At 31.4% G+C, this 15,023-nt stretch overlaps 1 protein-coding gene across 1 annotated transcript in view; it reads right to left on the bottom strand.

Moving 5' to 3' along the window:
- LOC143197894 (uncharacterized) overlaps positions 1–15,023 on the bottom strand; it is a 316,954-nt gene that overhangs the window by 133,727 nt on the left and 168,204 nt on the right. The window contains exons 44-46 of the mRNA XM_076406689.1: positions 14,457–14,560; positions 14,213–14,393; positions 12,639–12,716 (exon numbers count right to left, since the gene is read on the bottom strand). Of these exons, the coding sequence (XP_076262804.1) occupies positions 12,639–12,716; positions 14,213–14,393; positions 14,457–14,560 (363 nt within the window). The remainder of the gene's footprint in view (positions 1–12,638; positions 12,717–14,212; positions 14,394–14,456; positions 14,561–15,023) is intronic.

Here is a 15,023-nt window from a genome sequence, read left to right as displayed (position 1 = left end):
GAAGCTTTTAGATGGAAGTTGTTGCTATATAGTATCATTAACTATTATTGTTTATTTGTACAGATTGATTATATGTAAATTAAACATGTATTTATATGCTTATTCGTTATTGTCTACAGCAGGTACCATAATATCATCAGCTAATGTAGCATTTGTTTTATGTATACCTGTTTTTCGGGTTCTTAAATGAATTTCTTAAATATGCCTAAAATATATGTTTTAAAAAAGTATCTGATATATATATTTTTAAATATATCTGAGTATATGAGTATATTGTAATTCATAATATATAGAATGACAAAAAAGCCCGTTTTTACATTTCCTTTCCTGGATATTTATATTTCAGATATTCGAACTAACTGACCAACGCAATAATATCTAAGAACAAACTTCATCCTATTATTGAATAGATTATGTCTGGATTGCCTTTCTTGAGATACAAGTTCGTTTAAGAGCATAAGAATGTATTGGGAGACATTTTACGCAAGTTTTTTTGAGACAGCTAGAGAACTTTGGAATATTTCAATAAAGAAAGCAAGTCTCGAAACTATTAATCATACTGAAAAGTCATTTTCTGCTAGATGATACATGTCACGCTTCAGAAAAAGAGCAGCCTGGATAATTCTATAATCTTTATGATTTAAGATGAAATATTTTACTATTCATATAATTTTAAGGTCTTATTACGCATAAATTAATAAACCTCAAAACAACTAGGGTAGTCCCAAACAGTGCCCCAAAGCATTTTATCTATTCCTACTAAAGAAATATTTGCCAATAAATTACAACACTGTGATAAATAAAATATATAAAAGGTACCTTACTCCACGAGATGTTAAATCATTCTGAACCTTCATATTAGTTCGAGAAAACATTATTCAATTCGGACTTCACAACGTGTAAAAATAGAAACATATTCAGCCTGTAAAAGATCACAATTTTTCGGGTTGAACCGTTGACTGTTTCGTGGCTAGTTAAGCTTCGAAAATGAGTGATGGTATTTCGAAAGTCAATATGTGTCAGGGTCATCTAATTTGTCAATAAAGTTGTGTTGAGTATATTTTTTCTTTTATTTTTGGTATATAGGTTATTTACTGATATATTTCTTGAATGTAAATAATATATTTTTAGTGTAAAACCTAAATCCAATTAGAAATTAACATGTATTACTCTTTTTTAACCTGAACACCATAAAAATACTTATTATATCTTTATAACTATATATAATTCTTCTGTCGGTGTGTATGTAATTGAAGTCCTTGGCGTTTGGATCAATTTTGATGAAAATGTTGTCAGTGGTCTATAGTCAGAATTAGACCAGGGTTGCTGCAATAAGGTTCCAGGAAATATTAAACATATTTTTTTTAAATATATTTGACATTTTATGGTAACTACCTCAATAATGACGGTTGCTAAATGTATAACATATTAAAAGGTATATCATATTAATATATTATTAGCAATATTGAAAGTAAAAAGTGATGTCTTCCACAGACCAAGCTAAATCGATCTTAATTCCCACAACACTAATCAACCGGGCGCGCTGTTTTTTTTTTGTCGTTTTGACGGATGTCGTCATTTCGCGACTATACAACAGTACGGTGTTGATATAAATGGAACGGGGACAGACATGAAGTTTATATATAAAATAATAAATTAATAAATGGAACAAAATTAATAACACAAATAGGGAGTGCTAAAAGTATAAATAGTACATAAATAATTTTAAAATTGACACAAATACAACACTACAACCACAGCCATAGCGAAGTTGATGTTTTGTCCAGACAACACATATTAACACCCGTCAGCGGCTCATAGGCTAGACTCTATGAAGAAACTTAATTTCTCGCAAAAATCCCAGGAGCCTGCGTGTATTTTCTCCTGTTAAGGAATTTCTAAAGTCTTGCAGGCCATACTTAGCTCTAATCTGGGTGAGTTCTGGAGTTCATTCAGTATGTGATAGACTGAAATAAAAGCAGTGTGACAAAACTCACAGTGAGCAGGTAGTCTAGAAGTCATCAAGTGACCGTGCGAGAAACGACAGTGACCCAATTTCAGTTGTTTCAGAGTTACGGCGTTGTGACGAATGGAACGAACGTGAAGAGAGGAGAAAAATCAGCTTTAACCTTTAACCTAATCAAGTTGAGAAGGGATTCACAGTAAACTGATCCTGCAGCCATTCAGATAAAGGGTACGGATGACTGACAGTGAGTCGGTGACTGGGGGCACATGAATGTGCGAAATTTGGAACTGTTAAAGCTTATATCGAGGAAGAATTTTAGGCCTAATATTTTTGTGTAATAAGCGTTACAAATAAATATATTCCAATAAAACGGGAAAAACGCACAAATTAAGTAACCTGGAATAGCCGTCAGAATGGTGACACGAAATATATAAACGAACCCAGCAGGTAGACGTGCGGGCTAAGAGTTTAGCTTATCGACAATAATGTAGTAAGATCGAATCTCGCTGGGGATGAAGGTTTTTTTAAGTATATAAGATTAGATAAAGGTTTCTGATCGTTAAAATTAAGTGAATGTTTAGTTGTTACATTTGAAATGATGTTAAAACGGAAAGTGAGTGATAGATTCATTAATAATCGAAGTTATATAATTTCAAGGAGTGTTTTGTGTTATTCCGTTATTGTTGGAATTATTAAAGAGTTACAGCAAGTTTGGATAAAAAACGATTAAGCTTAGTATGGCCACGTAAAGTTATATTTTACATTTTTTGTAGAGAAAATAAATTATTGTACCCGCCTTATCGGAAGGTATATAAAACTGCGAAAGAAAAACCCGACATACGTGAAAATTTCATAGTTTTCATAGTTTCATAGTTTTTTAAATTCAATAGTTTTATAAAATCTTAATTAGGACACATGTGACATAAGACAAAGTAGAAAGCAATGGTTAAATAAAAGCCATAGAAGACAGACTGAAGATCAGCTATTCACAAGGGCGAGATCGAAGAGTGAAATAAATCCGCAAAGAACAATGCAATTTTATATAAAACTTAGGAGTCAAAACAAAACTAACTACAGAATTTGCATGGAATCGATATGACAAATAGAAGGAATTATGAATTATTATGAGAAAATTTGTAAACACTTTAAGGCTTATGTTAGTATGTGACTATATGACATGTATTTCCTTGAACGATGTATCAATTATTTTGATTATTTACATTATAAACCTATGTTTTAAGATTTTAATCGTTTATTTAATGATTGTAAATACATTTCTTTAATATACATTTCCAAATTGTAAAAGTCAATTAGGTTCGTTATTGCTCTAATATACATCAATTTAAATCAAATATCAATAGCATCAAGTCAAATATCTATTTCAAAATTGTTTTACTTATATTTCTCCTGTGCCTCTTATTACTTCATTTATTATTTTGTAATTATATTTATAACACAAAAGTAAAGAAACATCATGTATACTTATACTCCTCTAAAATTGTTACAGTTCTGAAAATAATCTTACTTATGATGCTTTATTATAATATTTGATGGTATAGTACACTAAGAGGTCAATTGAAAAGTTCCGGCCTAACACATAGATGGCTCTACTAGAATTAAATCCATATGTTTTATCCAATTTTTTAGTTAGCCCTAATCCTCAAAAGAGGCGTGTATAAATTTGACAGCTGTCGGGTCATTAGTTTATGAATTATGGCATTTTGAACAAAGCAACTTTTGTTATTGTGAAAAAAATGGATAAAAAGGAATTACGCGTGTTGATAAAATATTGCTTTTTGAAGGGAAAAAATACAGTTGAAGCCTTAATGCCGAGTTTCCGGAGACTGCCTCAGGAAAATCAACCATCAAGTATTGGTATGTTAAGTTTAGACGTGGTGAAATGAGCACTGAAGACAGTGAACGCAGTGGACAGCCAAAATGGTTATTACCGACGAAAACATTTTAAAAAATCCACAAAATGGTTTTGAATGACCGTAAATTAAAATTGAAACAAATAGCAGCACTCTAAAGATATCAACTGAACGTGTACATCATATGATTCAGAGAATATTTCGGTATGAGAAAGCTCTGTGCAGAGCGGGTGCCGCGGGAGCCCATTTTTGACGAAAAACAACGACGAGTTGATGATTTGGGGCAGTCTTTGAAGATGGTCAAGCGTAATAAATTCCTGTTTTTGCATCGATATGTGACAATGGATGAAACATGGCTCCACCATTTCAATCCGAAGTCCAATCGACAGTCATCCTTGTGAACTGCACACGATGGAGTGCACACGTTATGGCGTCTGTATTTTGGGATGCGCATAGAATAATTTTCATTGACTATCTTGAAAAAGGCGGACCATCAACAATGACTATTTATTAGCTAACTAACTACTAACTGTCTAATTTATTAGCGAAATTACATAGCATTATTGGACAGTTTGAAGAAAAAGAAAGTGCTGCTTCACCAATACAATGCACCGTGCCACAAGTCAGTGGAAACGATGGCAAAAATCCATCCATCGGTCGTATTCTCCAGATCTGGCCCCAGCGACTATTTTCTGTTTTCAGATCTGAAAAGAATGCTCGCTGGGAAGAAATTTTTGTCGAATGAAGCGGTGATCGCCGAAACTGAGGCTTATTTTGAAGCAAAAGGCAAATTGTACTACAAAAATGGTATTAAAAAGTTGGAGGGTCGCTATAATCAGTGTATTAAAGGAATTATGTTGAATAAAAAAAACTAATTTTGCCAAAAAAATATGTATTACTATTATAGGCCGGGGACTTTTCACTTGTCCTGTTATACTTGTTAATATTTTGTTGATTATTTAAACTTAATGGAAATTACATTTAATTGATTGCTAGTAAAAAGGGCTAGTGAGTGTAATAAAGAGGGATCTATTATTTTAACTGATGTTATATATGAAATACATTTCTTAACTTATATTGAGAATACTGTGAAAACAAGTTGTAGTAGCATATTAATTATTCTCTTTACTCTGCTAAAAATAAGAGCAGTGTTAACATATAAACATTATTATATCAGAGACTAAGACAAGGCTAATAGGTCCTCCTAGATATACCTTAGATGTAAGTCATTGTAAAGACAAATTGTAGGTTAGTCGGTAACGACTAATAACAATGTAACAAATAAATTTGCAAAAAACTGTTAATATTTGAAAACTTTTCTGCAAATATTACCATGTTCTAAAATAATTGAAAGTTTCCGAAAGTATAAATGAACAGGTTATTCTTTAAGCTCTTCAACACGGCTAATCCTAAATTATAACTATTCTAATATAAAATACAAGCGGACATAATAGTCAACGATTTTGAACAAATGTTTAATTGTATCATTAGAAATAAATTACAGCAGACAGTTTATGTGATAATTAATTGTCTTAAATAAACTGTTACTATTATATAATTTATAAGTATATGTTCAACATATGTTTGACTATTATAAATTAACTTCTCAATATATTTATATTATGAAAAAAATATTTTTCTATTTATTGGTTCACCTATCACTCACGATCATCTTTCTTCAACGTCAAACTGAACCTATTTTCGGATCAGCGATGAGAAACTTTCTAGGAATGTTACTGTAAACTCTCTTTTTTAACGAATCGAAAACTTATAAACAGAAAAATCACGATAATACAAGTTTAAATTTAATTTTATCGCCTTGATATAGTTACACCGCTTATGTATGTTAATAGTATTAAGACTTTTCGTTAAAATATCCCAAATAAATTGGGTTTTAAACGCGGTCGACCTTGGATTTTGCGAGAAAATTCGCCAAACGGTGGAGTTTGTACAAAGAACAGTAACATTCGGATAAAACAACACCGATGTTTTCCGAAAATCTATTTCAAGTCGACATATAAGTGAAGTGCCGCAATTATTTGGGTCGTATCTATATTTAGCCCGCGTTTTGATATCGTTTTCATGCCGAAAATTGCGCTAAGTCTAAGATACGCTCGACTACTTCGACCGAATCTCTGTGTTATTCATTTGTTCTTGACGACTTTGACGTGTGGTCTTCCTCGGGTATTTTTAGAAGATGTTAGGTCGATTGGTCTGGTTTACGACCGCATTTGTATATTGTGATTTTATTGGCTCGTAGGGAGAGCTCGCACCTTGGCCTCAGTGGCAACATCTGGATGGGATATGTTTGTGTTCTTTACGTAAACAGATGGTTAGGTACCATTGTAGATGGTTTCATTGAGTTTTATATGATTTTTTGATATTATTTATTGAAAAACAATTACTATAAATTAATGGATGATGCCAGTTAATTTTGATAAAATTAAAAAAATACCCATATGGGTTAAAAAATTATGTTTCACGAGAGAGTATCATTTCCCATCTAATTTAATTACAGGTATTGCTTTAAAGGTTCACCGAAATATTCTAATAAAAATATTTTGTATTGTTTAGGCTCGGCATCGACTTCAAACTGATCAGTTGGTAGTAGTTAAAATAATAAGTCGGTCCAATTTTATTGTTAAAAATATTTTATTTTCCTCTTTTTAGTGTTAAATATTTACTCAATCAATTACGCAGTTATTTTATTAAGTATTACAATGGAAAGTCAAAGTAAAAGTAAAATAGTATGAGGAAAAATAGGAATAAAGAAACAATGATTGAATATAAAGAACGTTTGAGACCCTGATTGCTGCCTATTAGGAATCGAATCCGCGACCTCTTCGTGTGAGCTCAACGTCCTAACCATTACACCACTGAAACAGTTTGTTACAATATTTCCACGACGTCTCATATGATATGGCTTGCGCTTAAAAAGCAAACTGACTGACTTATACACTGAACTACTTCCGATTTTTCATCACATCAGTTCAGCAATAATATTACACCAATATATGATTATTTTAGATAAACAATATGTGAAAGTATTGTACGTGCCTTTGAAATTTTAGGTTTTCCCTCTATTTTCTGTCTTCCTCCCAACAGATCCCAACTTGGTTCCAATGGGACCACCTCGAAGATGCACTCTTTTGAATAAAAAAAAATTGAAAATGCGTCCATAACTGACCAAAAAATCGGCGAACATACATTAGAAAAATATAAACATATAAAGGATTTTAAAATAATAGTTTTGCGCAGTACATTATTAGACATTAAAATTTACACATTTGATATTTTTTAATGCACAACAATATTTTTTCTAGTTGCAGCCGACTAACCTACAATTTCTCTGCGCAATAACTTAAATCTAGGTACATATGTAGGAGAATCCTATCTTAGTCTCTGGTGTAACAAAGTTTATGTCTTAACACTGATGTTTTCCTATTAAATACATCTCACTACACTACACTACACAAGATCAAATGGTTTGATTCTTTAATTATGTCATGTGTTGTGGTATTATCCAAGAGTTGTATTACTTCAACACTGACATGAAAATGGAGGCCGTCCTCAAATCTCCTTACAATTATCTTGATTTAGAGCAGAGCTGTCCAAACAATGGCCCGCGGGCCACATGCAGCCCGCCAAATCTTTTTTAATGTGTTTAATTAAATAACAACATTTTTGTAGAGAGAATATTATAATTTGATTTTTTTGTAATCCCAATTAATTTGATGAACAAATTATCTTCTCTTCTAGCAACAAGTTTTTTATCTCTATTGAAAAGGGGAATTTAAGGGAAGAAAACCGTGCGTTTTGGGGAATTCGACTATTTTATCTCGCTATATATATATTTATAAATTCGCTATACTTCTTTGCATGAAGAAAACTATAAAAAACATGTTGGTGAAGCAAGAGATGTTATGGTAGCAGAGTACAAACAAAAAACTAATACATCAAACAAGTATGTTTTCTAAAGTAAGTAAAGAAACTGAACAAAGTTTGGCTGCCTCATATGAAGTCTTATTAGAATTAGCCAGAGCTAAGAGACCGTTTAGTGATGGACTTTTAATAAAAAAAGAATGCGCAGTTGCAATGGCTAAAGCCTTCATGCAGCCCAAATTGGCATTATTTCATCAAATAGTGGCGCGACGAACAGATGACATGAGTGATTATATTTTAAAAACTATATGTGATCGCTTTGTAGATTGTGAGTTCCCTATCCAATTTTACACTATTGCCAATGATAAATAACATAAATAACAAGAAGTCATAAACATAAGTATGTAACCATACACAGGGATTCGAACACGCAATTATCGTAATCGAGGATTGCCCTGCTACTGTCTACGCTACTGTCTTTCTTCTTCACCAAATATCGTCACTCTTGACCATCGGCTGCAACTGTTCTAGCGTTCGATAATACGAATCTATGCTTCAGATCGCTCTAATCAACTTTGATCCATTCTTTTTTTTTTGTAGTTACTCGATACGTATTCTATCTAAAAGGTCTATTTAGCCGAAAAGCCTGTGATGAATTATATCGCTTTTAATTCGATAGAAATCTCTAAAGCATTGCAATCTGCGTCTTTGCATTTGTTCCACAACAGCGTATGCATATCGCATATTAATAAAATGACTTCATTTCTAACACAATACCGAAGAGAAACATGTCGAATTTGTCTTAGACATCATATTTCAAAGTCTTCAAATTTACAGATATCAGATTGTAGCAGTCTGGAACTCTCGGAACCATACATCTTAACACTTCGCTCCATTGTCCAAATACGCCATCTTCGAGGGGTCAAAGCTCTTGTGACCAGGCGAATTCGACTTATTATTTCAGCTGTAGGTTGCTCATTCATGTTTCTGCTTCTGTGTTACGAATCTCAAGTTCTTGAAGTCCTACACTTACTTTAACTGGATAGGCGATTCTTCAGTTCTTTGGTATTTTGATTCTTTGTATTCGCAAAAATATTTATAGCCTAAACATATGTATAAGCGAATATAGCGCCATCAGCAGCGAACATCAGATTAGTCTGACGGTTTGTAGCATATGGAATATACTACCAAGTGAGTTATTACTGTTGTTATAATGAATACTTATTATCACTATTATCTAAAATTATATTATTTCCATTATTATATGAATATTATCAGTTGTTAGCTGTTCCATTCTGTTTGAGGTTATAATTATTATATATAGTCTCTATATAATCTCATAAGGTATAATATTTTTGAAAATGGTTATTACAGTTTTATTCTATACCTTCATTTTAGGCAATGCTTAAAATAAATTAAGATTTACAGTTTGTGGTGGCTTTTTATTTTAATGACTATGAATTTGCAGTGTCCTTCTTATTACTTTTAGTTTATCTGGATATAAAGTACAGCTTGGCGTTCCTGATTCTGTGTTATTTTTGACATGTTCTTGAATGTGAAATTCTATTAATTCTAGATTTATTTTAAATGGTCTATATTTTATAACGTCAAATAAAACTATTTTAAATCATCTTTCTTTATATTCAAGATGGTCTTCATATATAATAAAAAACTGACTATATATATATATATATATATATATATATATATATATATATATATATATATATATATATACAATAAAACTAATATACCAAAAATACCGTCAATGTCAATTCCAAATGAAACGTAAACAATCTGAAGCAACCATTAACCAACCTAACCAAATTGTTAGAATTAGTGGTTTTAACATTTCTAAACATAAGGTATATAAGACGCTAATTACGGAACACTCAAAATCGAATTTTCGATATTTATTAGGCCTATAAGATAATATTAAAGCACTTAAAACAGATGTTGTTACTGTCGTTAAATCGCATCGGATACATTTATAACCAACTTCATGCTAAAACCTCATTGACAGACTTCACTTCATTTCCTCGATGTGTGAACAAAAAATATTTTCAATGCGTTGGAAATGTCTGAATGTGTACCGAATAAATCGACTAATTTGCCGGAAATATAAATATAAAAAAAATATTGGAAGAAAAAAAGCGATTGAAGGACATCGAATTCTATACGAAGCTTATGGCATCCATATAACTTCCATCGATTTCAATATCTGAATACTGGTTCTAACGTTTTAAAAGTTAATTTTGACGTCGAAGACAAGTAGCGTCCTGGATAACTAAACAATAGTAAGAGCTACTCAAATCTAATGAAACCATCAAATGAAGACAACAGTCCAGAAATTGGGTAGGAAATTTTAAAGTGATTACCTTTTCTTTACTAGAAAAGAAATATTCATACTCCAGATAATGTAAAGGGAGTAGAAATACCTTTACTACTGAATCTAAAACATGTTCATGATATTCTTTAACCCAGATTGTACTACGTGTATTGATTGCGATTTGAATTTTCAGTAATTTAAAATAAGTTGCTCTACGATTTTATAAGGATCGAATCTTCGTCGAATCGAAGATTTTCATACAGAGAATTGGTAGAAATTGTTGAAAAATAATCATTATTTTTATTTAGTGTTATATTATCAGAGGGTACTTATATATATTTTCTTTCTATAGTAAAAAAGTAACGATTTAGAGAGGAAAAAGTTCATTTAGTATTTTCTGGTCATAGTTTTTACAATACGATAATTGGAGGGTAATAACACTAATTTTCGTAAACGACAGTAAAATAAATTACTTTTTTACCACGTAACTGTCTCTTCGTGTATAAGAAAAGCTATCTGTTTGTTCATCTTTAATAGCAATTTTGTTGGAACTACAGGGGATAAAACATCTTATTACAGATTGGTTACACTACTTCCCTGCAAATACCGAGACGCATATGTAATGCTCGGCTTACATGCCAAGTGTTTTATGTTATACTAGTGTTTAGGCAATATTGTGGTATTTAGCTGATCGTCCCATTCTCATCACTGGCCGGATTACTGCGAATGATCAGCATATTGCAACATTGTCATATTCCAAGAGAATTATGCGCCATTAAACACAGCCAAAAGTTCTTGGTTTGAAGAGTATCAGAATATCATCATATATCTTCCTATAATACAATCGCCAGACTTCAACATAATTGAACTGTTACGAGTCTGTTTTGGAGTCAGGAGCGAAGAATATATTTAAATTTCCAACGTCATTGAAGTAATTGGCGGATGTATTACCGCAAAATTCGGATAACATTCCGATGGAATATATTCACACACAAATTTCCAACACCCGAATATATTTTGTGGAAAATTACAGTTTTTTATAAGCAAATAGTAGCCAAACAATTTATTAATAAATAGATATTGTATATATGTCGGGCGTTCATATTATTTTATCCATCAACTGTATATCGCTACGATTCTAAATTGTCAAGAGCGACCACACAAATCAGTAAATAAGAACATCACAATATTAAACCTATCTTACATAGGAAAATCCAAATCTCAAATTATTGAATCCGTATCTATATTTCGCGAAAAATAATATATTGCGGTATAAATAAGATTATCACAAAGCAATTCAAAATTAAATTTAGATATAATAAGAGTGAGATAAAACTTATGCAAGGAAATCCAGATAAAATGTATTTTGTGCTACGACATTTTTACATCTTTAAAACAGCACAACTATCCCGCATAAAAAATCCTTCGACTTGTGGCCATCCATTCATTGATTTTCATGAATTCTACAGTACTTGATCGAACATTGTTGCAAATCAACACGATGGCTTTTTTACATATCAAGTTCAATTTTTAAAGATATTCCATGATGATTAAATTTGGTTTGCAGTTTATCTTGAATTTCTCATCTTCATACATCATACATTACGGGTTACGGGCTTCATCATACGTTTACCATCACTAAGTCTTCCCTTTCCTTCCTCAACGCAAATTCACCTTTAAGCTCTTAAAACTGCTATCAACACTTGTTCCAATAAGTCTACATGTCATGTGTATCATCGGCATCTCATGTCTTCGAAATAAATAAATAAAACGAAAACGATACTTATTCACTTCAAAATTTAAATAACAATAATCGCTTAATATGCTTTTTACAATTTTAGAGTACTTACCTGATAGCTTCTTGTTTTGTTGGGCGTAAAAGACTCAATAAAACAAGTCACCTATTTATAGTATCAATACAATAACATTGCCGTTTTCCTGTTTTAAGCTTTTTAGTTTATTTTCGTTATAATTTAAATATCCATTTAAAGTGTACATGTTGCAAAGTTTATTAAAAAACCCACTTAAACTACTACCATCACCATTTAGACAGGATGTTATCTTATATACAGGAAAAAGGATATAGGATGTGCATAAGTAACTACCACTAAATATCTTGCAAAAAGCTTTAATACAACATAATTAGACAATAAATATAATTAACTACGGATATAGTTAATCCTATAATCTCCTAAAATACATCGACACCTAAAATTAGAAATATCGTACATCATAAAACAAAGCAATCTAAACACAAAACATATTATAATGACCAGAATAAATATATGCTTTGATATAAACACTTAGGAAAAAGAAGCGTTCGAAAATAGTGATACAATTTGAATTCGTGCTTCACCCTACCAAAGAGCTAGATAATAAAGCGTGTATAGCAAACATACATAGAAATTCCGAATTGGGTTTTAAAAAAATATACATTAAAGTTGTCTATACAGACTGCTGTGAATGGCAGTGAATGACTTATAATCTTCAGTTTATTGTCGTTAATATATCTCGCTGTTGGTTATAACAAGTTTACCAAACCCACCACCAGGCTGTACAATTTATTTTAGATATTGTGATCTTCTCTCACCTGGTACTTGAAGCGTCGCGGTTGTCGTACTGGTACCTACTGGGTTCGTTGCGGTGCATGTGTATTTCCCAGCGTCCTCTGTAAATAAACAAGTTCTTCGTTAATCTACAGTTTTTTAAATTTTTTCAGTGATTTGTATTTACTATTTCTAAAAAAATCATTCAAAAAAAAATACAAGAACTAGCAGGAGACCGACTAACAAGAGCAATATACAAGGTGACAATTGAAAAGAGTAAGTTTTGCTGTTTTTCCAGTAGTTCTAGTGTGGAATATGAAAACAAAAGCATAGAAAAATAACAGGTTTACAAAACTAGGGCACGCTAAACATATATAAGAACCATTCTGCATCATGGATTTAAGTTAATAACGTGAATACCTTTCCTACTGATATTCACTGATATAGAGCTATACATTTCAAACCAACAAAGATATACGTTCACCTAAATAGCTCTAAATAATAGGATTATCTGAATTTATGTTGACTTTCGAAAGAAAGCTTACCTCAAATAGGTATGTGAAGAGAGAAGATCATAGTAGGAATTATAAATGTAGATAACAGATTATCAAGGTCAGTTGTGCTCTAAAAATGACAATGAAAACAGATGGGTTGCAGAAAGCTAGATAAAAATATTTCGTATAAATGGATGATCAAAAGAAGTGCTTAAAGGTTATATCTTGATTGCTCATTAAAATATGAAGATATACTTGACAAATTTGATACAAGTAAACGATATATAGTCTGTTCAACGTTATTTTGTACATACGTCAGTTAAATTTGTGACATCTAAACGTCGCAATGTTGGCGCATCAACTCTGAGTTTTAGTTCAGTTTGGATTTAACATTCATCAAAATTCTAATCTAAAAAAAATAACGGAACAAAAATGTTATCAATTATAATTTATTTTAACATTCAAGTACATCTAAAAATTAAAGTCAATTATACAACCTCAAAAGTTTATAGGTGAGAGTTATAACATCTTACACTATTGCCTTTAAGAATTTTGCATACGTCTGACAACTGAACGACTTTGACAAGCTCATTCGTTTACCTGTTCGAACTAATCAGAATATATTGTCTGATTCTGAAACAAATTTACAAATTCCGGCACGCAATACATTAAACATCTCGATGACATATGTACAAAAAAAACGTTGAATAGACTCTATATGACTAGCTTCTCCTAGTTTATATTTGAAATACTCTTTGAGTCAAAAAAACACAATATAAACAAAGACTCCGTTACTGTTTTAAAATTGGAGACAATATACTGACTTAAGGAAGCATTACTGTTTTTTTCTTGGATACAGCGCAAACAATTCCCTTATTTTAAAGTTTTTCCAGTCTTTGAAACAAACAGTCATTGATTTGAATAGTAAAATAGAATAGTATTTCAATTATTTTTATAGCCTCAGTTAACTCCACATGATACTCCAATGCTATATCTTTGCGTTTATTTAAATGACTGATTGAATTTTAAATGTAATTCTTAATAAAAATGACTTCAATAAAGGCAGACTAATAGAGTTTGTCTTTAAACCACGATTTCTACATTTGATATAATATTAAATTCACCTGGATAGGCTTGGGCTATAGTCAATCTGCATACACCGTTTCTGTAATGTATTTGGTAATCATTGGAATTCGCAATGATTCTACCATCCTTGGACCACAGTGTATTAGGTGGCGGTTCTGACTGAACGATGCATTCGAATTTCGCTGTTTGTCCACTAACGACTGCAATATCTCGTAAAGGCTGAAATACGTTATCAATATTTATACAAATGAAACAATCTATAAGCTATTTCGAATTTTATACCGTTATAAACATCGGAGCTCTTGGTTGTCCAGGCTGTATGATTAATTTAGTACTGCTTGGGGTACTTGGACAACTTGGAGGAGTATGCGCTCCAGTCATACCTTCTGTAACAACATCAATATTAGTAAGTATAGGTGGTAAAAATATTTTAACCCTTTTAAAACATACAAAAAGCCACAAAGCTGTATCCAAATAACATGCACATAACGCCAATAGAAGAAATTAAAAAAAGCCCAACTCTTACAAAAATAAAAATTTCTCTCGATTTAAAAATAAAATTCATCAATTTTATTTAAAAATATATTCAGATTTTATGTTACGCTATTTTTACTATGCAAAAACAACCATAACACCAAAGCCATATTTCAAAAAATACAGACAGGTAGGTTTCAAGCAATTATTGAATTGGCAAGAAAATATTTTTTTGTTTATATTTTTACTGGCAAGAACAAAAAGTTCTACGAACTACATGAAAATTTTATATTCTATGCCATATATTCTATTTTATATTAGAATGCTATATGTTAACATTTCTTTGATATAATTAATTTAAATGTGATAACGTGA

The sequence above is a fragment of the Rhynchophorus ferrugineus genome, unplaced genomic scaffold (assembly GCF_030347505.1).
Source record: "Rhynchophorus ferrugineus isolate W39M unplaced genomic scaffold, kcgeb_rfMv2 rfM6, whole genome shotgun sequence".
In the NCBI taxonomy this organism is placed as follows: Eukaryota; Metazoa; Arthropoda; class Insecta; order Coleoptera; family Curculionidae; genus Rhynchophorus; species Rhynchophorus ferrugineus.
This window is presented reverse-complemented; position numbering and strand designations above follow the sequence as displayed.